General features: G+C 44.6%; 1 protein-coding gene across 38 annotated transcripts in view; it reads left to right on the forward strand.

Annotated features, from left to right (window-relative positions):
* The window catches only part of LOC116841245 (calcium-activated potassium channel slowpoke), a 128,506-nt gene that overhangs the window by 74,468 nt on the left and 28,861 nt on the right, over positions 1–25,177 (forward strand). For 15 of the 38 annotated variants that reach the window (XM_032809858.1, XM_032808993.1, XM_032809594.1 and 12 more), the window contains exons 7-11: positions 9,505–9,615; positions 11,644–11,749; positions 14,241–14,393; positions 14,971–15,126; positions 19,668–19,780. In XM_032809858.1, the coding sequence (XP_032665749.1) occupies positions 9,505–9,615; positions 11,644–11,749; positions 14,241–14,393; positions 14,971–15,126; positions 19,668–19,780 (639 nt within the window). Of the gene's footprint in view, positions 1–5,657; positions 5,750–9,504; positions 9,616–10,441; positions 10,548–11,643; positions 11,750–14,240; positions 14,394–14,970; positions 15,127–15,645; positions 15,759–19,667; positions 19,781–25,177 lie in introns of all 38 variants that reach the window. The other 23 variants (XM_032809075.1, XM_032810861.1, XM_032811829.1 and 20 more) reach the window with 8 other exon arrangements.

Genomic DNA, 25,177 nt, shown 5'->3' on the forward strand with positions numbered 1-25,177 from the left:
CACGGCCCTACATCACCATCATGGATCCGTGATTGTTAGAAAAATGGTATTCCGGATTTCTTGAGCCACACACAGTCCTCCTCCCTCTTTGATTCTTACCCTTGTCTTTTTACTGTTTCTTTGACATAACCCTGTGCTGACTCTCACCGCTTTTTTCTTCTCCACCTTCTTACCAGTTAGTAAATATCTTGGTAATATAACACGTGCTGGTATGCTTGAACTTTTGTGGAAAGAGGAACACACGAGTTTTTATTATCATTATTATATATACATACACACGTTTACATACACATATTAGTAGATGAGAAGAATATATATATTACTGTTGCATCTCTCTTTCCTCTTCTATTTCTCTCTCTTTCTATCTATCTATCTATCTATATATATATATATATGTACATATACATATATTGTATATGTATATATATACACATTCGTATATTTTGTAATATATATACATATATATGATTACTTTCTATATCGCACGGTCACGAAAAGTAGTTCGTTCTCATCGTTCGTTCCCTCACGTTAACTCATCGAAAGCCATTTCGTTCCCGATAACTCGGCCAGTGCTGGGGTATGCGAAGTTCTTAAACATATATCAGATAATTTTATTCTTGCCTTTTGTGCATCGTAGCAGCGAGTATTTCTCAGCGCTGTGTCGCGCCGCGCGCGCGCTTCACGTCACCTGCGTGTTTGTCGCGTGTAAACGGGCGCATCGCGGTTCGCCCTCGATTATAACGGGATCAGTGTGTGGTAGGGTCGATTACTTAGGCGCGGAAAGCGTTGCATCGCGCACGTAATGTAGCTCGCTAATCTATCGTGGCAGATTAGCTCACGGCAAACGTTCACCGTCACGTCGCTTTTTGTCTCTTTACGCAGCGCAAGTAAGGGGCATTGCGCGAACAGCATCGTCGGCGAGTGCCGAGGATGATAATTCTGTCCTTTCCGCGGCAGATCATGATGCTAACCCTTTGCGGTTGCGGCGCGCTTCGGCACAATATGCATTACCGAGCGTAGCCCGGGTTACGACCGCAAGGGGGGTTAACGTTATCAGCGTGTGGCATTTGCACGATGCTCATGACAAGACGCTCGATTCACCCGATTCAAACGCGACCGACGCTAAATTCTCTGTCAATGCCGACGGCAGTTTGTGTAAAATGGATCGTGTGTCATTTTTTGGGATCGGAACGTGATACTTTTCCGCTTTGCGTTTCGCGTTTTGTTTCATGTTCCGCAGGTATATCGCGAAATTGTGAAACGGAAGATGTCTCTGTAACAAACACGCGCGCGTTTATTGTACAATGCTTCTCTCTTCTGTTCAAGAGCTGTCCATCTCTCCGATTATAAAACTTCTCGCGGCGAATATTGAAAAATGTCTTTTTATTTATTTATTTTTTTCGTTTACCCACAGCGATACGCTGCTTTTCTATTTTTGCCTAGAGAGATGTCTTTTTTCACCCATTTTAAAACGTCGTTACATTTCCATTGGAAAAGCATTTTCGACGTTGGAGACGAGTATTCTGGTAATTCTATATTTGTATATATAACGATATTCGCTGGATAATATCAAACGAAATATTTCGAGAGAGTGATCTCCCTGTATCTATCTGTTTTTGCGTTTTCGATCATTCCCTGAGGGACTTTTCTGTTTTTACGCAATCGTATCGTCGAACACGAATGATGAGTCTCCCGGAAACACGCCATAACGCCAATAGCGAGTGACAAGATACGCGATCACAGCCGTGAAGCAGCGAGTTGCGGATGATGCTGATACTTGTCGACAAGTTGATCGGCATACACACACAGACATACCATACACACGTACACACACATCTACCTCAAAAGATAGCGTGTCAATATCTTGGAAGTAACTCGCCGGCGTACGACGTTAGGTCGAGATGTATGAATATTACCCGCGATCGAGATTAATGAAGGAAACTCGACCATCTTCGAGTAAAATTAGGCTCCGTAGGGAGCGCCGGAAAATAAACGTATATACTTCTCTTTTCTCTCTCTTTTCTCTCTCTATCTACCACTTTCTCTCTCGTTCTCCCTCTATCTATCTTTCTGTCTATTTATCTATTCTATCTATTCCACTCTCTCTTCCAGATTGAGTTTCTTGGTGGCATGCGATAGTGTTTTGGCTAGTCTGTAGACTGTCGAAAGGCGATCGACCCCCCGGTCCGGAATGACCTTTCGAGAGAGAGAGAGAATAACCCTCTCTCGTTCGATGCGCGAGGAGGGCGGTCGTCTCCGGTATCGAGTCGCGACTTTTCTCTTGGCTTGATACTCTCTCAGACGTATACATATACACGTGTACACAAGCATACACACGCACACACAAGACACACGGTTCTTGGCATTTGAAATAGCGCAGCAGTAGCGGCTGCAGACGTAGGCACATACGGCCGCTCTTTAGGGGTTTTATCAGTAGAAATTGCACGTCTGATTGCGACACACGACGCTGCATTCATGTGCGACGTGGAACGACGTAACCCGGCGAAGACGGTTTCAGACTACGGGCGCAAAATCAATCGCAACAATCAAGCATCGTGCCATTGTAATTGAATGAGGCAGATAATTATGCGAAATCTGCTATTCAATGAGAACCTCGAAGATTGACAAGACGAGTGAAGCGAACGCAAAACGCGATTCTCATTTTGATGAATACATGTCGCAGAGATTGACAATTCTGAAACGAATGACATGTTCCCGAATGAAAATTGACTTGGACCAAAATCGAGATCAGATAACACGAGTCACACATTAATTTATTGAGCACTTAGAAAGGTAAAGTCCCTGCGAGCATAATCAAAGTACACAAAATTTCCTTTTGTTCCGCACTTGTCACTTTTATTTACGTCGTCATATTTTTGACATCAAAGTTTAAAGAGACATTCTGCACGACTCATTTTCTCAGGATTCAGTTTAATCCATTTATCTTCTTTGCAAGATAACGTGTCGTAGCGCATGCCAATGGATCCGATGTCAAAGCGCGTATCACCTTGAACGTTATTGTCGTTGGTATCATAAAAATATCGAGCGTGCGTTCGTAATAGAATAGAAACGTCTATGACCTTTTGACCGAGGCGCGCGCGGATGAAAAATTGATCGGATCTACGCCCGTCTTGCCTTCGTTCGCCGTGAAGCGCCGACTCACGATCCCACTGTTGGGGCACACAGGTAGTCTAGCTTGGGTCACATCGAGCATACCTCACAACGTTCCATATGACACGCGGCTAACGTATCCGGCGACACGTGCAGGCGCATACGGAGGAAACGTATGGCCGATCGTCCTGCGTGTTACGTGTGTATGCATGCACGTGTGTACACATGTGCACGTACATGTGCACGTACGTGCACGCCAACATGGATACGTGACGATCGGCGGAAAGGATATGTATACTCACCCGGAACATCACAGCCTCGCGGTCGCAATTACCCCGTTTAAACACGACACGTGCATCACCACGTGCGGTCAAATCGAGAAGTAAGAGGTAGTACGTGCTACGCGCAATAGTTCGCCATCAGCCCACCGTCCCAAGGAACACGATATTCGCGAGACCGTTTTCGCCAAGAAAGAATCAGCCCGCTCTCGAGTATCCTCTCGATTAATCGTAATTACGCAATTACGCTCACAGACTTCGTTGCCGCAGAGCGTCATCGCTTCTCGCGATGAGATCACCTTCGTTCATTCGGTGGATCATCGATTGGCTCCTCCTACTCTCAACAATGATAATGATAACGTCATTGTACCGTTAATACAGTAAGTAATAACAAAGTGAAAATGTGAACCCGCGAGTAATGCGCATACGCTCCACCTCATTCGAGCAGTCCATCGATGATCTTTTCTGCAGACAAATTTCCAGCGCTTCAATAAAGGAATTCTCCATCCAAATATGTATTACATCATGTACATATTGCGCGAACGGCGAGTGCCGTGTCGTACGCTAGTATCGCAAGGAGGAAGAAAGAGATCGACGTTTATGTTGTGTGCTGTAGCGTAGTTTTATTGGTTTCGTTGTTACCGTGATTAAATCATGTACATACGTTTTTATCTCGAGATTTTGGGAGTTGTACATGTTGTGATATTCATGCGTATATACATATTACGTTTTTTGTCGATTGTATCGTGCGATTGTAGTGTGACCGAGTGATCTAATATTAACCAGACACTAACATCGCTCGCTAACTAGATTTCCAATGAGAGTTCGGCCGTTTAATTCCGTTGCATCCGTGCGTTAAATTGCGAGTAAGGAGATGCCCTGCAGATTCGAACCTCGAGGGCTTATTATCGCAGACTGAAATCTTTGGCTAAAACACATTTCGCATATCGGAGAATATATTCTTATATAATAAGACTTTCTTCAGTGTATATATATCATAACTTTTTTCATGTAAATACAACGATAATTAAAAGTCTGGGTGCAAAAGTTAAACAAGTCTTCTCTAGTCATTTAACTGTTTAGTATTCATAAGTAGAGAAGACGTAAGAATTAAAGCAAAAGTTAAGAGAATTTTCATGTCCTCCGTCAGTTACTAACTCTGACAGTCTAATTATCAAAAATATAGTTAAATAACGTTAATAACCCATACTTTTAATATATTCTTCTTTTCAGTTAAATATATAGATAAATAAAAGTGCATTCGCGTGATACTTTGATACTTTCTTATTTTTTCTACTTGAAACATTTATTTGAAAACATAGACTCGTCTACTTGCACCCGCATACCTTTAATTATTAATAAATTTTAATATCTATGCGCGTCGAGATTAAAAATCGACAATAAAATAATCTGAAAATTCTATCTATTTGTTCAACGAGCAAATATCCGCAAAGAAAAATTTCTAATAATTCCTTCAGTAAACTGAAGAATTCTTTATTTCCTCGGAGAAAATACACGATGTAAGAATTCTCGCGAGGATAGATGCGTTTAAATGACGGAAAAGGTGCTAATTAGGAGCAAAGAGTTTTCGAGAGGGATAGGGAGCGAAACACGTGAGAAAGAGATATATCTCACGGTTAGATCACGTTGCGTGAAGAAGGGATGTTAGGATGTTTAGTGACAGGGACCTGACGTTATACGGCAAATACGAATATATCTACCAATGGACTAGGTAGACGTGTCGGCACGTGTAGTACTCGTTAGGCCTAGGTGTAGGTGTGTAGGACCTAGGTGTAGGTAGCCTACCTACCCCGCCCTTTCTCTTATCTGGAACGTGACATTTCGTCTCCAACACATCACTAATTCTCAAAGGCGTGGCTCGCATAGCGGTACAGCACTAATAATCGTGTCTCTATGAGTAGCCGCGTAATTCGGGTGTAGCCGAGTCAAATTCTGATTCCGCTCATAAAAATGCAAATATCCTTCCCCTCGTCACCTATATAAGAGAACGAAAAGGGAAAAAGACGCATTGCGTAACCGCGCTGCGCGACGATTACTAATGACCCGAGACATCACGACGCGACATCAGGAAACATTCAAATCTATCGATCGACCGACCGACCTACTGACTGATCGACCAACCAGGATACATGTAAAAAAAAGACAAGAAAAAAAGAAATTGAAAAGAAAAAAAAGCAAATCATTGCCAACCCTGTCACACAAGTGTATTGATGCGAGTGTTGTGTTCTGTTCTATTACGTGGTGTAGGCCATATTCGCCAGTTGTATCCCCGAGATAATTGACCTGATCGGGACGCGAAACAAGTATGGCGGCACTTTGAAGAACGAGCGAGGTCGCAGGTGAGAGACACAACCAAACCAATTAGCTTCCCCGATTTGAGCCCCGGTCCCGACTACCACCATGCCCACTACATCCTTCCGTACGTGAAAGGCTATATAATCTCTATCACTCTCTCCGCTCTTTTCCACCTAGCATCTCTATCCTGTGACACATATACACACACACATACACCACTACTACCCCTGTTACTCTTTTTCTGTCACATGTACACGCTCACATACACGTGTAACACGACCGGTCTTTATTTCTTTCCCTCCTGTCGTCCTGTGTTTCCCGTTGAATGCAATCCCTCGATAGAAGCACGTACAAACATTAATCCTCGTCAAGAAACTCCCTTGACCCGAAATGAAAGTCCTTCTTACAGATCTATATATATTTAGAGATCAGTGTTAGCATCGCAAAACCGCAGTTCCATACCAGCTCATTGCACTAGTTGTCAGTCGGCCTTAGTGCAGCCGCCACCCCCCCAAAAAACAATCCTAAACACAGGCCTACCAGCAAAATCCTTCAACCAACTAACCGACCAAGTAACCAACCAACCAACCAACCAACCAACCAACCAGCCAGCCAGCCAGCCAAGCCCGTCTGCCACCACAGACCTACCACACCCAGCAACTGGTGTTAGCTTGTTTGTTCACACCGACCGCACTTGGGACAAATACGGCTTATCGCGCTTAAAAGTACGCATAAAGTCCCGGTAAAACGGCTGGACATTCGGCGAGCAGTTTCTTCGCCTCGGAAGTGCTCCAGATAATGCTCCCTCAATTGTCGTCGCGAGAGCGCGAAACGCGAAGCGTTTTCTGCGCGTTTCCCGCTTCGCGATGGCAAATCGAGTTGACTAACTTAAACGCGTTTATAACGAGAGCCGTCCGGATCAATTTGCTCGTTTAGTCGTCATCTATTAACATCGCTATTATCGTGTCAACCAGAAGCGATTTATGATACGGCGAATACCGAAGCGACATAAATAACGTGCTTCGCGATAAACGGATGTGACCACAGCGGTGATCCTGCGTCGCGCTAACAAGCCGTGAATTCCGCAACGTCGCGGAAAATTTCTCCGTAATTCGCCGCGCGATATAAGAGTCATGAAATTCATGTCGAGTCTTGAGTTAATTGCCCGATGGACACGCGAGATGGAGCATCACGGTCGAGCGACTTTATTATTGTTAAACGAACCGCGCATTTTAATATGTCGAGCTGTATTTCTCTCCGAGTGCAAGGGGTCAACGCCCAGCATGTACCCTGCATTATCCGAACATTGAGAATGCATATATATTATATATATATTTACACACATATATATATATACATATATATATATACATATATATATATATAACCTATAATATGTTGTATCACTTCAGTGTAATAACTTTGGTGTTTTAGACAGTAATAATAATCATTTCTTGCGTAATTTTCGTAAACTCTCCAAAGAGGGGAAAGGAAAAGAAAACTGTACCCTTTCGGGTACAACGTGTGTTTATTGCTCGAGATTACCGCGCATCACGTTGAGGGATTCTAATCCCCGAGACGACTTAGATCAGGAACGGCAGGCTTTCTCTTTTCGGTTCAGCCGTCATTCACGATTGGCGCAAATGTGGCTGTGATCTTTCGTAATAAGGAGAAGCTACACGACAACGAGACACGCAGCCGATCGCATTATCATCTTGTCCGAATGCACGCGTACACGCGAGATGCCATGGTCAATGGAGAATATATACACGTATTCGCGAGATACTCGATTCTGAAGTGGGCTCGTCTCTTACGACAATACGAAACTTCTCCGCGGCGGATATTTGTGGACCGTGGACGCATTTTTGTCGCGCTCTCCGACAACACACCGTCCGTGTGCTGTCAGCGCACCGTTTCCCATCTGAAAGTTCCATTAATACTGGTCGTTTTATCCAAACTTTCAATAGCGGCTGTCCCGTCGGACAATGAATCGACTTGGTCCAACCGAAAAGCATATCGTGGGCTTTAATCAATCACACGCCCTGAGCGGGTCGAGGTGTGCCGGGGCGACCAGCAGAGAGAGAGACATTTGCATGAATGATCTCGTCATGATAGGGAAAAAGAAGTGAAAATATCGAGCAAAATAAACAAGGAGAAGGGGACAAGATTCGGCTTTTTCGTTGCGCGGACGCGTATGAACTTTTCTCGCGCGGGCCAATAAACACGGATTTTCCAGCGGAGCCGCGCGCGACACACGCGTTTCCGCGTCTTCAATCCGAACGAACCGTATATAATGACTCCTCTCATATCCACAACACTCACACTTTCGACGTACACGCACACACGACGTCGGTCCCGTATGTTAGAGCGAAAGTATTGTAACCCCGATGACTGATTGCCGGGTCCGCGCGATTGAATTCAGCAGGGCGAGACCTCGCGAGGGCGACCTCGCGATCCGCGAGATTTGCCGTACCTTTCTCGGTCGTCGTCTCCGCGCGACCAAACGAGTCCCGAGTGCGCGCGACAAGACGAAGAAGCTGCTGAGTTCACGACGCGGCCGAGCGTTAGATCTCTTCACCGAATAGTAGAAGGCAGTTGAGCATGGAATGATCATGGTCGAACTCTGCTATCTTTCCTACATTGCAAGTCTATCGATTGTCTATTTCTTTAGGCACCGCTAATCTTATGTACCTTGTGTTATGTCGCACTTAGGAGTAGGAATATTACGTCACTGTCGATACACACGGCACGTAGAGATTACACACGTAGAGGAGGGTCTTGCGCTTTACGTATATTGCAATAACCAATAACACGAATGAGCCTGCACCCGTGCGTTATTCGATCTGACACTTGTCGATATTAACCTGATGTATATGCGTCGTCCACCTATATAGCGCAACTAATCACTTAGGTGTGTGACGTGTGTGTGTACGTGTGCGCGTGCGTGCGTGCGTGCGTGTGTGTGTATGTTGCGTGTGTGTATACATGTATAGTCGTTTAGTTGGTTAAAATGACACACTCCAATCCCTAGCGCAAAAATCTGGTAAGTTCTTTTTTTCCTAGTCTATACCGATTTATTATGTCGTATTCAAGTGGATACGCGCGCATACATATCGCTCAAGTGCCGAGTAACTTCTTTGACTTTCGATCACTTTAACGCCCGTTTTCTCTCTTTCGATTGAACTCGATCGACGTATCGACTTGACGATACGGATCATCGAGTACTCCTCGAGAAACTCTTCAACTGTTGATCTTTTTCAACTGTTTTTTTTTCCTTTTTCGTTTCTTTTTCCCTTTTTTTCTTTTCACAAGTCGCGTTAGTTGCTAAATGAGTAATCTTAAATGAACTAGAGTCGTTTAATAGAATGAAACAAAGTCAGGTTTAATCTCACTGTGGCAGCAGACTAAAATGGCACGAAGAAAGGAAAAAGAAAAAAAGTAATTCGATTTCCCACTGGCATCAACGTTCGTTCTTCTCTACCCCGCGGCTCCCTCCTGCCACTCCGCTCGAGCTCTCTCGTGTCGTAATCATCGGTCTGTATTTATGAGTCGTGAGACACCGGGGTGTGTGTACTCACCCTGGAGAAACGTATCCGCCGGAAAGAACAAACGAGAGCGAATGGCAGCAGCGGCGGTTGCTGGGGCAGAGGTGAACTTAATCGGGGCCTCTAGTTGATATACATATACTACATAGAGCGTGTATATGGTAGTTGCTTGTGAGAGTTTCCCTTTCTTTTCCCATGTAACACTCTCGCATCCCGCGACAGGACGTAATCTAATCTGTTCGTTGTGTTGGCAGACATATTGTCGTGTGCGGCCACATCACTTACGAATCGGTCTCGCACTTCCTCAAGGATTTCCTACACGAGGATCGCGAGGACGTCGACGTAGAAGTTGTCTTCTTGCATAGGTATGATCATTGCCTTTTGTATAATTGACATTTTTCTTCGCGGACTCGCGTAGAGGCGCGCCTCAACCCTTTCGACGTTATCGCCGGTCGTGTGTCCCACGACCGACATGCGGGCGGCTAATTTCGAGAGGGTTATCGTCGCGACGCACGTACATATCTTACGAGACTTCTCTTCCCATTCGTTCGATCCTCATACCGTTAACATTACCGCGTCGTTAATGTGGACGCGAACGAACGATGATCGTTCGAATCTCTTATTTCATGTAACAGTATTCTCACGCATTTTCACGAGGAATAGAGGTTTGTGCAATTTATCTTAGTGAAATATATATCTAATATCTTTTATATTATTGCATAAATAGAGAACTATCGCTCGCTGATTATCACAATCGACACTCGACTTACCTTTCAACCATCACTATATATCCTTCATCTCTTATCATCTTTCCCATACTAAATACCATTTGCTTTCCTATGTCGGCGACTCCGCGGTGAGTATATGTCGCCCTTCGATGATCGAGAGAGAGATTTCCTGTCGCCATGCGACTCAAAGCGATCAGATTCCATTAATTTCGGGCCTATCGAGCGTAATCAAGCGTTATCTAGCGTTAAAACTCATCTCAAACGGACTCTTGCCATCGGGTATGTCGACGTTCACTCTCGCGAAGCTACTCGTCCCGAATTCCAAACGGACAATTTGCCATCAAGAACGACGCGTCCGGCGTCGCGTCAGACAGTTCGCGCAGGGATAAGCGAACAGGTGGCCTACCGTGGCCGCCTGTGAAGTCTGATCGCTATAGTCGTAAGGAGTGGTCTGTGTTTCCAGGAAAGAGCCAGATCTCGAATTGGAGGGTCTCCTGAAGAGGCATTACACGACCGTGGAGTTTTTTCAGGGCACCATGATGAATGCCGTGGATCTGGAGCGCGTCAAGGTACCCTGAACCCTAGAACAACCACCAAAAACACGAAAACCTCTACCAATCAACCAACCAACCAACCAAACAACCCTCCATCAATGCCCTCCACGTGGCCGCTCGCGCTTCTTGTTTCCTTGCAGTTCTTTAGGTTATTACACGATTATTCGCCTGGATATAACACGCCGTGATGGTCTCGATCGACTCTTATATACATATATATATATTTATCTATGCATATATATATATTATATCTATAGATCTACATACTCTTACATCACGTCATGCAGCCTCACGTTGATAATCGCCATCATCATCAACTTCTTTATAGAATCTTGTATCCGCGGATGCGCGGGCACGGGCACAATGCCCGCGAATCCACGTCGAATGCTCGCTGCGTTCTTTCTAGAACTTACTCTCTTCTCTTGCTCTCTTCTTTCTCTCACGAGCTATCGAAACCGTCCGGTGCGGCGTGATCACCATTGATCGCGTGTGTCGTTGGCACGCGTTCCTCGCGACTTGATACGAGGCTCGACGATCGCTCGAGCTCTATTCGACGTATGACAAGGTGTATTCGACGAGGCGACGTAACGTAGCGCTCTCGAGTGCACTTCGTGCGAATATAAAGCGGATACACGCAACACCGGACGGCGAAAGATACCTATACGTATCTATAAATATATATATATTTACATATATTTATGTAGAAAGCAACCGCCTGCGACTGCATGGTATGCTGGTATTGAGCTATGGAGCCGACTCAGCGTGCAGTAGAGACTTACTTAGATTTATTACTTATATACGCCTCTCGCGGCGTACTCGTGCCTCTCGACGGTGGATACGACATAGCCCGACTAATCAACCGCAGATTCGCTCGGTAGAGCACGGAAATCCATGAAAAATCGACACACGGCTGACGGTTGTTCTCCCTCGAGAGCCGCGTGTGCGCACGTTAGATCTGTACTATTCTTAATTACGTTCTAATGAAATCTCCGCCGATCACTGATCGGCTTCCGCTCGTCAATATTCTCGCAAAAAAAGGCGCCCGCCGACGATTGAGAGAGGTGAACGTTATTTATAAAGAGTATCGTATCGTTTTGTCGGACCCGTTCAGGAAACCGCCAGATCTCGAACTGGAGGGACTGTTCAAGCGGCACTTCACCACCGTGGAGTTCTTTCAGGGGACCATCATGAACCCGATTGACCTACAGCGGGTTAAGGTGAGTCTGTTATCACGATCTACGATCTTCTCGAGATACAAGATATCAAAGACCCATATATATATATATATATATATATATATAGATATGTCTACGATAACTAACAGAGACAGTGCTCCCCTCTTCCCTTCTCTGTTATATATATATATATATACTATTCGACTATTACTATATTTCCATTTCCCTCCTCTATGTTTTCGACCTCTTCTGAATTCATCGGATCGTCATATTTCAGCGCGCACGGTAGTGGTATCTCGTGGCCGCGTATCCACGATGTATCGGAATGTCACTTTAATCAATTTAAAAGCGGTACGAGCTCTTTGCGCACAGTTTTGAAAATTTAAATTCCAATACTGGTAAATACGAATTTGTTCTCGTCGTTTTCTCTCTTTTGCACGAGAGATTTTGCCGATATCTTGAAATTTATATACGCAACACGGATGTTCGCACAACATCGCTTTCGCTCCGAGCGTGCAAGTTCACGCAAAAGCGATATTTGCAGCGCGCGAGCGAAATACGATTCATCCGTGCAGTCCCTTGGAAAAATCGATGGCGCGAAAGTAGCGACATTACAGCTGCTACCGTGGGCGATCGGTAGACGTTCGGGAACTGACGTTGTGCCGATAACAAACGCTATTGTTCCAGGATGTTTGTTGCCTGTATGTTTCCCCTTTATGCTCGTATACATTGGCGATGTTACACGATACCTTCCGCAGGCGCGTCTCCGTGTGCTGTCGTTCCGTATGCTTTCGTGTCTCGTCAATTTGCCATAGCTGGTTTCGAATTCGATCAGTTACCCTTGAGGTTTTAAAAGGGGACGCAGGCCTGAGAGCCAATCGTGACCAAAACTCAATATTCGCCAACTCCACGTTCGCCTCAGTAAAGTCGTCTAATAGCTTCTGTCCTATCTATCTATCTATCTATATCCACCCACCTATCTATCTTGCCTTTCTCTCTTTCTCTCATTCCATCTTTCTGTCTATCTATATTCTGTCTATATATATTCCCGGCAGCAAATCCGAGAGGAAAGCAACGTCACTTTCTATCATACACCCATACGTAGACACATATACACACATACGGATACTTACGCACACTCATTTACGTGAGAAAAGTCCCTTTAAGGTTGTGTTGCATTCACCGGATAGACCTATGCCTGCTGTCGACCCGGGTAAGTTCCCGTGTATTTCTCGTGGAAGGACTGGTTCACCAGACGATTACTTTCCAGACGATAGTTTCTGTTAGAGACTTAGTATGCGATGGAGATAGTCGATCCGTGGTATCCGTTAAGTGTATCGATCCTGCACTGACGAAGACGGGGCGGTACGTTCTTTGGCTGTTTGTATAGTTCCTTTTTTTACACAACGAGGTTAATGCCAAGTCTTGTTAGTCAATAGATTAGCATGTAGATAGAGGCGCTTCTCCATTGTTCAGATGTATAGAACACTAGACGAACCGACCTCCTCCCCGCTCCCCCCGATGATCGATAAGGTTTGCATAATCAAGGAATGCGTCGTAGAGGCTCGCTTTCATATTTTCATCGTTGTTCCAATTATGCGACCGCGTCGAAGGTGCGCACGAAGCCAAGCAGTCTATGTATCTCTCGAAGACGTCTACGTTATCTCGCACGAGTTTCCGCTCCACATCGGAGTTTCGCGTTATTGAAGTTTATTTTCATTCCGATATTCAAGATCGAGTGTATCTCACGCGTTAAATTCAGAGAAGAATACACAATGTGTGAAATCGATGCAAGACTTTTAATAAGGTTTGTCGATGAGAAAATCATTGAGTGAATCGCGGACGAACAACAATAGAATTGAGACTCGATTGAGAATTGAATCCAACTCCTTTGGACGATCCTACTGTAGCCGTGCGAATCTTCGATGTCAAGTAGTCCTTGTTGTCTTATTCAATGCTTTTGTTATATGACTTTTCTATCGTAGATGCATACTTCCATATATTGTATTCTTTATATCTCGCGAAGTGTCCCGTTTCATACTATGTTCGATGTATCTTCGATGACGCTCTCTCCACACCCATCGTGTTCTCCCATCATGACTCTTCTGATACGAAGAGTCTGCACACTGTGTCCCGTGCGCTCTCGCGAAATGGTCACTTCTTTTTCACGCGAACGCAAAATTGTAGATGAACGAACCGTAGATCTAGCGGCGCGACATACGCACCGCGGTTGATCTCTCTCGCGGTGGCGACGCATGCCAAAGAATAAGAAAAGAAAATGAAATTAGCTACTTCTCTCTTCGCTCTCGTACGACACGCGATTCGAAATCGATTGTGAACGATACATTTTTACGTTTTTCCGCTCCATTCTCTACTTTCAAACATACTCTCAGAGAGCAATCACTGTTTCGCTATCGCTTTGAGACCAACGTCCTGCCCGATCTCTCTACATTTCTCCCCCGCCTATATTAACTGACTACAGAACAGAGCGACGGACACCGTACACGAAACGGATTATCTCGATGCTTTTTAGGTACACGAAGCAGACGCGTGTTTGGTACTGGCTAACAAGTACTGCCAGGATCCGGACGCGGAAGACGCGGCGAACATCATGCGCGTCATCTCCATCAAGAACTATTCGGACGACATTCGCGTTATCATACAATTAATGCAGTATCACAACAAGGTAAAACCGTATTCGAATGAAGAAACGCTCGGGGAAGGATAGCACGCGCGCGCGTTGTATTGTACTTTAACTTATTAAGACATTTACCGGGACGCGAGGTGCGATCGTTCGGCTGTGTACGAACTGAAAGCAATTTGCAAAGTATATGGACGTAGAACTATTTTTCGAAAAATATTAGATCCGCAATAATAGTTATTATTTGAAATTCGTCTCACATGAGACATTCAGATTTAAATTCAGACAAGATTTAATTGTGAATCGCGGTAATAAATGTCACGTATATCATAATGTAATTGAAAAACTTGCATCTAACTCTGAAATTAGAGTATCTCATATGAGATAAGCTTCAGGTGGCAATTATTAACATATATATGTTATTAATATATATTATTAATATATATATTATTAACCTATATATCTCACATGAAACAAGTCTCAAGTGACAACTATTAATACGGGTCAAGTGATCTCAGTGCGCGATACGTGTATCCCAAGGATCGGATGTTTCTTCCGCTGTGTGTCGCGATCGTATCGTCGGATGACGTTCTCTCATCCGGGCTCCCGAATCCTGTTTCAGGCCTACTTACTAAACATTCCATCGTGGGACTGGAAGCGGGGTGACGACGTCATATGTCTGGCGGAGTTGAAACTAGGCTTCATCGCGCAGTCCTGCCTTGCACCTGGCTTCAGCACGATGATGGCCAACCTCTTCGCGATGCGTTCCTTCAAGACGGTCAGTAAATCGTCGTTCTCCGGCAGTCTATCTGCCATTCTTTACTCTATGCATGTCTGAACGCAATTCCTCGTATAGGTTTGTTTTACGGTCAGGCTGTTCACAGTGATCGCGTACGAAAAGAAGTCTTGATATCGGTCTCGTATTTGCACCGAGAACGGGCATGCGCGTTCGCTCGGATTCGAGTTCGCACGAGTCCCTTTAAAGATCCGAAGCCGGCCGACACGTTCGACACGGCGTTTCTCTGACAGCTACTCTCGACGATAAATCATCGTCGCGGCTCGCGTGCAAAAATCGTTGCTCTCGTGTGCACACTGTTAACACCGTCTCGTGTGACAAAATCGGCAATCGCGAGCGTCTCGAGATCACGTCACGTCATGTCGTGTCACATGTCGCGACACGTCCGGAAGTAAGTAGCCAGGGGCGCACGAGCACCTGTGTCACTGTGGACAAACGCGCACAATCCGTACATGCATAGGAGCGTGTGTGATTTAGAAATGGTTGGTTGATTGGTACCAGTCGCCCGATATGCAGGCTTGGCAGAATGACTACCTGCGTGGAACTGGAATGGAGATGTACACCGAGACACTGAGCCCTACCTTCATTGGAATGCCCTTTGCGAAAGCCACTGAGTAAGTCGGTCCACGGACCAATCCAACATCCAGCAGATACGCGCATATCTGATTCAAGAGACGGCACGGACCGTTCGCCGTGAGCGATCTTACGTATTTTACGAGTGCACACGATGCGTCGTGTTTGCGATTTTGTGTCTTTGCGCTCAAGTAACGCCAAGTTTTTCCGCGTTATTTCGTCTCGTAGCGTCGCGACGACATCGTCGTTTCTTTCTCACGATGCGGCCGCAAAAGAAATCTGCATAGGAGAGACGTATGTAGAGTTGTTCAAATAAGAGTTAGGGCGCCGTCCGCCATTTGTAGGAAAGAAGTGAATGAGTGAGTGAGAAAGAAGTTGTTTCGTCATTTCAATCTTAAAGCTTCTCTCTTTCACTTCTGTTAGAGTTACTCTTCCACTCCTATCCTCGCTCCTTCCCTATTAATGGCGAATGAGCTCTGGTCCAATGAGGAATCATCACGCGTATTTCAACACTTACTTGAGAAACTCTGGACATACGAAACCGTCCGTGATGGTAGCTGCCGCCAATTCCGTGTCGACAATATTGTGTTGTGGCGCGCGCGCGTGTGATTATTTTTAATTCATGCTTCTTCTTCAGCCAGTGACGTAGCGAACACGTGGAGCGACGATCGATTTTGTCGTCTAACTAGGAAAAGTAGGGGACTCGGTCTCCCGCTATTTTTATGGACTTTTTGCGTTGTATACCGCGCTTTTATGCTGCAGAGGGATTCAAAATTAGAAACTTAGGTTGGACTGTTTGACGGAGGTAAAGTTCGCCGGTGGCTTTATATCGTCGCTTCGTTCACTCGCGATTGAATAATGAAAGCGAGAGGATATTCTCGCCCGATTACGTGTGTAATGAAATTCAGTTTACGCGACTTTCGCACCATTTGTCAACTCTGAGGCGTGCTCGAGATGGACGAAGGGAGACGGTTGAACGCGTATTAACTATTATTGCAGGGATGACCAATTGTTATGTTGAATATATCGGTAATTCGCGCAAAACTCGTCTTTTATTTGTTTTAACTTAACAAGCGTTTTATTCTCGAGTTTGCAATAGCGTCAACAAGATCACGAGATTACAATCGAACGAAGAATTTCGACGCGCAACGAGTTATCGTCATTTACACTGCAGCGTCTAACATTCAAACGTCTAACATTTGCAAATGTTCGATTGTCTAGTTAAGATAATCCATTCAATTTACATCGAGTCCCATCTCGGCCCACGTAAAAAGTTTACGGGAGACGGACGGCTCTTCGAGCTCTTCGATTCCTTGTGAGACACTCTCTAAATTTCTTGAAGTGGAATCTCACTCGAAACGAGTGAAGAGTGATGGTATTTCTTATCATTCAGAGCGACAGTGAAATACTGTCTCTCGAAATTGCAAGGGTGAATGATTCACTCAAGCTCAGAGTGGATTTGACGAGCGAATATTTCACTCGATTAGAGTAAATATGTTTTTATGACGGTGGAGTACGTCAGATTCATTCTTCAATCTTGAGTGAAAGTACTCGTTCAACGATTCGGAGTAGAGAATCCGTGCGACTCGGTGGTCACTCTCTTTTCTGTGTGAAATTCTACTCCGAGAAATTTAAGGACCACAAATGAAACTCGTCGGATTTGCCTCGCGTTACGCGCACATCCCTATCAGCCATGATGGGATCTCTCGGGGAATTCTCGAGCGAGGAGTTCGAACCGGGGGAGGAATTCGCACGAAAATCGTCGTCGTCTATCTTGCGGGCTTGAACGCTGTTCGCTCTGTTGTTCCGCGCCGTTTCGCGTCCGGTCGCGTCAACAACGACAGGGAGATCGCTCTCGGCGACAGTTTCCGTGGTCTCTTGAATTAGAAGGTTGAAAAAAAGGGATGAAGCTTCGCCTCGCCTATGTCTCTCACTACGCTCCACTCCGCTATATACGTAAACGTATATACGTGTATGTATACGCATGTATGCAACGAAACGACGCGTTTCCATGTGTCTCGCGCATACATGTGTGTATATTACAATATGATACATGAACGTGTCTACTATATTGTACAAAACCGTATCTGTGTTACACCTAATCGATGTAAACCACCCCTTCATCGCTTCAGTAACGTATCTGTACTTTTCACCCTTCTCTTCGCAATTGATATGATACGTGTAACTCTGAGAGACGTGTAACAATAACATCGATTAACAGTAAGTGGGCGCTGGAGTTTCGAACGAATGACTGAGCGGCGACGGCACGATTCGATCCCTCTCTTGCAGGGGGAGTTGCTGGATCTCTTCGATTATTCTTCGACGCGGTGACTCGATATTACCGAGGCCGTCGTATTTGCCGCTGCAAGCTCGAGTTGGAAACTTCCGCAAGATCGTTGCAGCGGCGAACACACACGTTTAGAGCAAATATAGTGGTCAGAAATACCTCTATTTTGGCGCGCTAGCGGGACAGCCAGATTCATAGAGCGATCCTTTGACCCGCATCTTGTTGTCAATTTCGCGGTGTTTGCTGTCGCTTCGGTTACCTGCGAAGAGGACGTGTGACCTGTATTTTCGTGGTCTCTCCGTGATTTCCGTGAGCTCGTTGCGGACAGAGAGAGAGAGAGAGAGAGACAGGAGAAAAGTGACATTTCTCCTCGGCCGTCTGTCGCTCGACGTCGCCGATTATGCTAATTTCATAAGGCGCTTTGTAGAAGCTCGAAACGCGTTTTTGCATCGCACGTAATTGGGAAAAAGTTGAGTGTTAAATAATACATCAGCGGATTAAGCGGCCGGGAGAATTTCCATCTCTATTTTGCGGAAATTATTCTCTCGACGATTGCACACGTCACGAAAGCACAAGCGATGCTGACGACTCTGACTGACGTCAGAGGTAAATACGCGGCGGAGGAGAAAGTATTGTACGGAGAGTCTAGAATTTCCAAAAGTAAGAGTCGTGTTCTCTCGGCCCCTTCCTATCGCGGTAATTCGAGGAGTGGGTCGAAGACGCGCCCTCGCCGTCTCTCGTGTCAACGAAAGGGCGCTCTCAGCGAACCTCAGAAGTCCTACTGTACGCCACATGAAGGGATCAACGTAATCGAGAAGAGCGAACTCGCGCGCAAGCGACGCGCCAGTCCAACCGGAGGAAGGAAGGAGAAATGCGAGAAAGGTTCGATCAATCGATCGAGTCGATGCGATTGATGGGAATAGGGATGGCAAGCAGGGGTGGGACAGAAATTTGGAAGAGAGATCGGACGTGTGCGCTCGGATACGCGCGCATACTGCTGCGGCTGAGTGAGTGAGCGTGTGTGTGTATGTGTGTGTGTGTGTGTGTGTGTGTGTGTGTGTGCGCGCGCGCGTGCTCGCTCGGAATTACGGCTTCTGGAATTTGATCATTACCGGCGGTCGTTCGTTTCGACGGTGATAACTCTTACCCTGGTCGGTCGCTATAATTGCGAAATGCATCATCGCGTGCATAGTCGTCGTGCGTCGATGTATGATACGATGGTGCTCGAGATCAACACCCGAGAGCGTTTTCATGGCCTACATTTTGTCCCGGCTGTAGGTAGTCGTCGACAACAAGTCGAGGGTGGGCTTTAAAAGACGTCCGTGATCTTTAAAGCGCGCCTCGTACGTTTGCGTCCTTCGGATATAGGACCCGTATAGAGTACCTCTAACCAGATTTTCTTACAGAACTCGGATCTAAGGAGCGAGAAGTTGCTTTTAACGTCGCATAGCGTAGGCGAATTTGTCGGTCGATTACTTCCTTTCTCGGTTTAGATGCGAAACGGTATAACCAGTTTTCCGACTCCTTCCACGAAGGGTAGCGGCTCAACTTGAGCCGATGCTCTTCGTCGCGGGGGAAATTCCGTCACCGAAAAACGTCGCGCGTCCACACTTGGGATCATGAAAAGTTTGATGACGTGGGGTCTGGTTGGTTGGTGTTTCAGTCGCCGGACACTCAGGCGTGGCAGAATGATTACCTGCAGGGCACGGGCTGCGAGATGTACACGGAAACCCTCTCCCCGTCCTTTACCGGGATGACATTTCCCCAAGCCAGCGAGTAAGTTCTCGCTGACAACGGCTGTCATACACGTAACATCAGCGAGGATACACGCACATACTACTGGCCTCGCTGGTGGTAACACACCACGTATACACACGTACACACAGAATTGACACATATACACGATATATCATCACACAACATACAATACAAAGAAGGAGCGAGATACATACGAAGATATACGCTATCGATTACAGTAACACTCGGTCACGAATTTCTTTCTTAGCTCTAATTCTCTCTTTCTCTCTCTTTTTATCTCTTTCTCTCTATTTATCTCTTTGTCTTGGTCTCACGAACTATCTGAACATACTGAAATATATCCCGACATACCGAGAGACGTACATACAATATATACATATATATTACATACATATCTGTACACACGAGAACGTATATATATCGCCCTTCACCTCGGTCTACTTTAGCCCTTGAGCGATTTTCTTTATTAGTCTCTACTATATTCGTCTTTGTCTATCCTTTTGTTTGGATTTTGCGTAGAGTAGTCCAGTTTTGAGAGAGCTGTTCGAATTTTGTTCCCCCAAACCCCACACGTCCAGTCTTTTTCGTTCTGTCTCCGTCTTTTTCGGCCTTTACGGCCACATTTTTCTCTCTTTTTTTTTCTCGATCATTTTTGACTTGCGTTCTTTTCGACTTTTTGCTCGAGATTCTGCACAGACCTCTGTGAATTGCGTAGAATTAAAGTAGAGAGACGCGGATGCGGACGAATGCGGACTTCGCTGCAGTCGGGGCGTTGAAAATCGAGTCCGTTCGTGCTCGGTATAATTGGGCCGCTTGATTGGCAACGGGGGAATCGAGTCGCGGAAACGAAAGTGTTTTAAACACCCGGGTCCGGATCGGAAATTGCTGGAAACACCGGCGCACGCGATTCGCGCGCCGTGCGAATGGCCGCGATTCCGAAAATGTTCTATCGGGAACGGCGTGACGACCATGTCGAGACCGACCGCGGAACGACGGCGCACCCATATCCCACGACTACTACCACGCGGAACAATTGATATCGAGATTGGAACTGCGCATTGCTTAATCCTTTCACCGTTCGATCCGTTTACCTTGCGACCCGTGTGAGTTTTTCGCCGCGTTCTCCTTTTTCCCTCGCGTTTCTTTCATTCGCGACTTTTCGTCCAATGTTGCTGACGTCTGCGCGCGTATTCGCAGTAGATCGCAAGTAATTTCGGAAATAATGAAATTTTCGAAAGGAATATTTCGATGGGAGATGTACCTACATTCATATTTTTCCCGCGTTTCCTCAACTCCAAGTCGGACGGTCCCGAGAATTCTGATTTTATCTTTGCCGTAAAAAATTATTGCGATAAAAGGAATATTACAGATGGAACTAAGATTCAGTCGTAACGAGGAAAGAAATGCGAAGACCGTTAAATTGTAGAAAGTCGCTTCGAAGACCTTGTACTACGTGGCTTATGACATGCGCGCATTAAATGTCACGGAAACGACTCGATCGTCGACCTTGAATGCTTTAATCTGAAATCGTCGCGCACGGAATATCGTGTCGTGGTAACGTGACCGACGGCCGTTCCCACAAGTTTTAAGTAATCGCGATCAGACGCGCGTGCAAGTATCGTTGCGAAATCCGCATTCGCCTTGGTAAATCGTGCATCCCGCTTCGACAGCAACATCACAATTTTTTCCCACCTTTGCGGCGCAACGTGAGGCGAAATGAGAAAGAAACGCGAACACGCGTGAGATTTTTAGTTTTGCCGGGGGAATCTCGGGAAGAGGGACCTGAACGGAGAGGTCCCACCGTTTTCTTTTTTTGCAATTTTACACTTTCGAACGCGTGACGCAACGGGGGCAGGGGGTTTTTTGTATTATTGTCGGCGATGTCCGTATCCTTGTCATGGTGTGTGTTCCTTAGATGTAGCGTTCTAATCTTCTTTTAACCAAAGCGCGTTCTTTGTACACGCATGCCTGCTGCTCTTTACCGTGTAAAAGTATGTGAAACTTGTATTACTCGTAACACATTGACACGCAGGTTATTGGAGAAGTGTACGGGTAGTATTCGATATACGGGTGGCTGTTACTCGGCTCATGAATTTTATGTAATTAGTTGCGCAACGTTCGTTGGATCTTAATCGAGCTCACAGTTCCGTTTTCGCGAAAGTCACCGGCGGTAACAAAAGCGCAGTAACGTGCCGCTCCCCGCGAATACTAATGTATGCCGTAGAAAACTGCTCGCTGATACTGGGACGCACACGATAAAAGTTAGTCGAAATATCGCATCACGCGGTGATTGCAGGATTACGACGTTACGTGGAAAGTGTAAAGTATACTGCATGTATAGTAGAAAGAGTATATGGGGAAGGTACTTTATATACGGTGCGATAAAGCCAGGAAATATATTTAAAGGGAGAAAATTGACGTCTTTCGCCCGCATCAATGCTCATAAATTGTTGCAGTGAGAAAATAAGTATCATAGAAATTATTTAAAATAATATGAGAAAAACGTACTTACACAGAAAAGATATACATTATATTGCCCGGTACCGCGTGAATCAACAGTGCAGAATGAATATATTATTGAGAGACGGTAAAAAGATTATTCAATGAATAATTTTACATCCAAGAGAACCACGGATTCCTAAGGACAAAGTAGTTGCGCCGTTCTATCGACAGCCTTTCTCAACCGTCTGAATTGCACCGTATTCGCCTATCTACTCGATCGCGTCACTGATTCTTAGACGCTGGACGCGCTTTTTTTAGGATTATTTGTTAAACATTTCATTTTATTTACAAATATATTAAGCAACGATAAAAGTTATTTGGAAACTCAATAATTTTTAAATTTTAAGCCATTCAACGTCACACGTTTAAATGTTTGGAAACATTGACTAAAGAGAAATCTCTTGAAATGGTTGAAATATTCGTAAATGAAAAGGAAGAATTTCACGGAAGATAGAAACTACATTGGTAGAGTTTCCTGTTGCGACAACATTGCAGCCAGCGCAGAGATATCAGTGTCTCGCATCGTCACTCGCAAGACAGAAGAGTTTCTCGCGATTCCTCCGAATTTTTCTCTTTTCGTTTATGCGCACACTTGGATTACTGCCACCATTTGGTTTGCGTGTGTGAGGGATTTACTTGTGAGAAGCGATCTTCACGATGAACACTATATAAATACCTTTACTATCTTTACGCCATATGATATCTGTATACAGTCGTACATATAAAATGCTTGTAAAACGTTAGCCATTGGATCCTTTCACGGACGTGGGGAACTTCCCGAATGCCTTCTGGGACTTTGAAGTAGATTAGGAACTTAGAGCATAATAGTCTAGAGTGATAGAAACTTCCGATCTCTTGGCATGTTTCGACTCGTATCGTTAGATAAGTAATTATCGTTTACGTAAGACTCTCCTGCATGATAGCTTGTGATTAATTCATCACATTCTCTCCCATTCTCTTTCTCAGTATATGCTGTGTACGGCTTGCATGATTGTTCTGTTATCGCCGAGGTGGTATAACGGGACGTTGTATAATTAAATACGAATAAACTTTAATTTTATCTTCAAATTTCGTTTATGTGAAAATTTGAGAACTTTGATACTTGAAAGTTATCTCTGCGTCCTCCCTTGGTGATAATCAATGTCCCGTTACGCTGTGGGTGTATACACATATCTTACTATCTAACACATATTATCTACGAATAATTACAAACGAGGAGCATAAAATATGTAGTAAACTATTAACACATACAATAGGTACATGTCATATTTTTACCCAATATATTGCTTTCTTTGGGGAAATCTCATATAATAAATGTCTTTATCTGTGAAACTTTTCAGAAGTTTAGTACTGCTATTATATTCATTACAGCAACATGTTTTGTTATGTATATTTTTACATACGTGAAATCAAAATATAACGTGATGATATACTTTATGCTCCGTTTGTATTTAACACAACTGTCGCATGAACAATGAAACTTGCATTTGTAGACATAACATTCGTAGATGATTTATATCGTAGAAATGTATTTATATAATTTATATAATTTTACTGGGACACATACAACTTTCATTATTACACGATAACAAAATTCAAGTAACGCGAGGAACAGGAACTCTTCTCTCTTTAAATTCAAGTTTCATTGTTAACAATCAAGATAAGTATATGATATTGAGTTGTGTTCGATCAGTTCTAATATCTTGTTATATTAATAGTAGTTTGCGTAATGCAATATAAACATACAATTTACACGGTGCTCCATTCTCATGATCATTTGTCATACAAGGTATTGCAGAATTACAGATAAAAATCTAGTTGGTGGATACAATTCGCGAAAGCAAGCGAGAAAGTTTTGACGAACGTGTGTCGAGTCATCAGGAACGCGAAAATTTGAGCTATCCAACGGTCCCTTCCCGAAGTCTCTATAACCACTATAAATGGAGATATTGACGTTTGTATCGAACGGCGATCTTCATCGATCGGTATTGCTGTCGAGGGTTGGTCAAGTGCCGCGTAGCGTAGGTCAGCAGCTGACCTACCCCAAGCACCGTGATGTGTGGACAGATGCGCGTGTCCACATTCCCCGTCGAGATAACGGAGAAGCAGCCGATGCGAGGCCTTGTCTCCCCTCTCCCACAAAAGGTCGCGCTATCCCCTCCATTATGAGGCGACTCCAGGACGTGCTCGCTGAACGGAGTGTCTAGTAAGCACTACAGAGCGCGCTCGACTCTTGCTGAGATTTCGCTCGTGCCGAGCGTGTCAAAACAAAGAGACGAAATTCTTAAACGGATTGATGTAGAGACGTAAAATAAAGCAATGTCTGTAGCACATGATCGTGTCCGAGTCTGTTTTTCTTACTGATTTGAAGGACAACAACTTTCAAATAGAAGCGTTTCGTAGAGCCTCGCGACTGACTGTCGCGGCGATTACTCTCAGGATTATCAACTTCGAAAGATTTGCGAGACTTTTTAATTTCTGGAAAGTTTTTATTGAAATTAGTATTTTATCGTCGTAATTATAATAATATTAATGTGTCGCGTAGCGTAGATGGAAACATTATAATATATAGAAATAATAGAGATAATAAAGATAATAGAAATAATAGAAATAATAAAGATAATAGAAGACTAGTTTCAGAAATTAGGGAGAGTTGCGTAGGTTTTATGAAGTTGTTGGTCCTGAAATTGAGCGCAGCAACCGTCTAATCGCAGTCTGACGACTGAACGGGAGAGGCAAGAAGAAGAAAATAAGTATAGTTCTCGAAAATCGCCTCAAAAGTGCAAGTAATACTAAATAACTGTTGTACAATAAATAGAAGCGAAAGAACAGTCGGAAATGTAACTTATAAAGTGAAAGACAATATTTCGAAAATTATTCGTTCGTCGAGTTATGTTCATCGTGACTTTTCTC

This window comes from Odontomachus brunneus, unplaced genomic scaffold, assembly GCF_010583005.1.
Source record: "Odontomachus brunneus isolate Ranch 3 - 2012 unplaced genomic scaffold, Obru_v1 Obru_scaffold_001, whole genome shotgun sequence".
NCBI lineage: Eukaryota > Metazoa > Arthropoda > Insecta > Hymenoptera > Formicidae > Odontomachus > Odontomachus brunneus.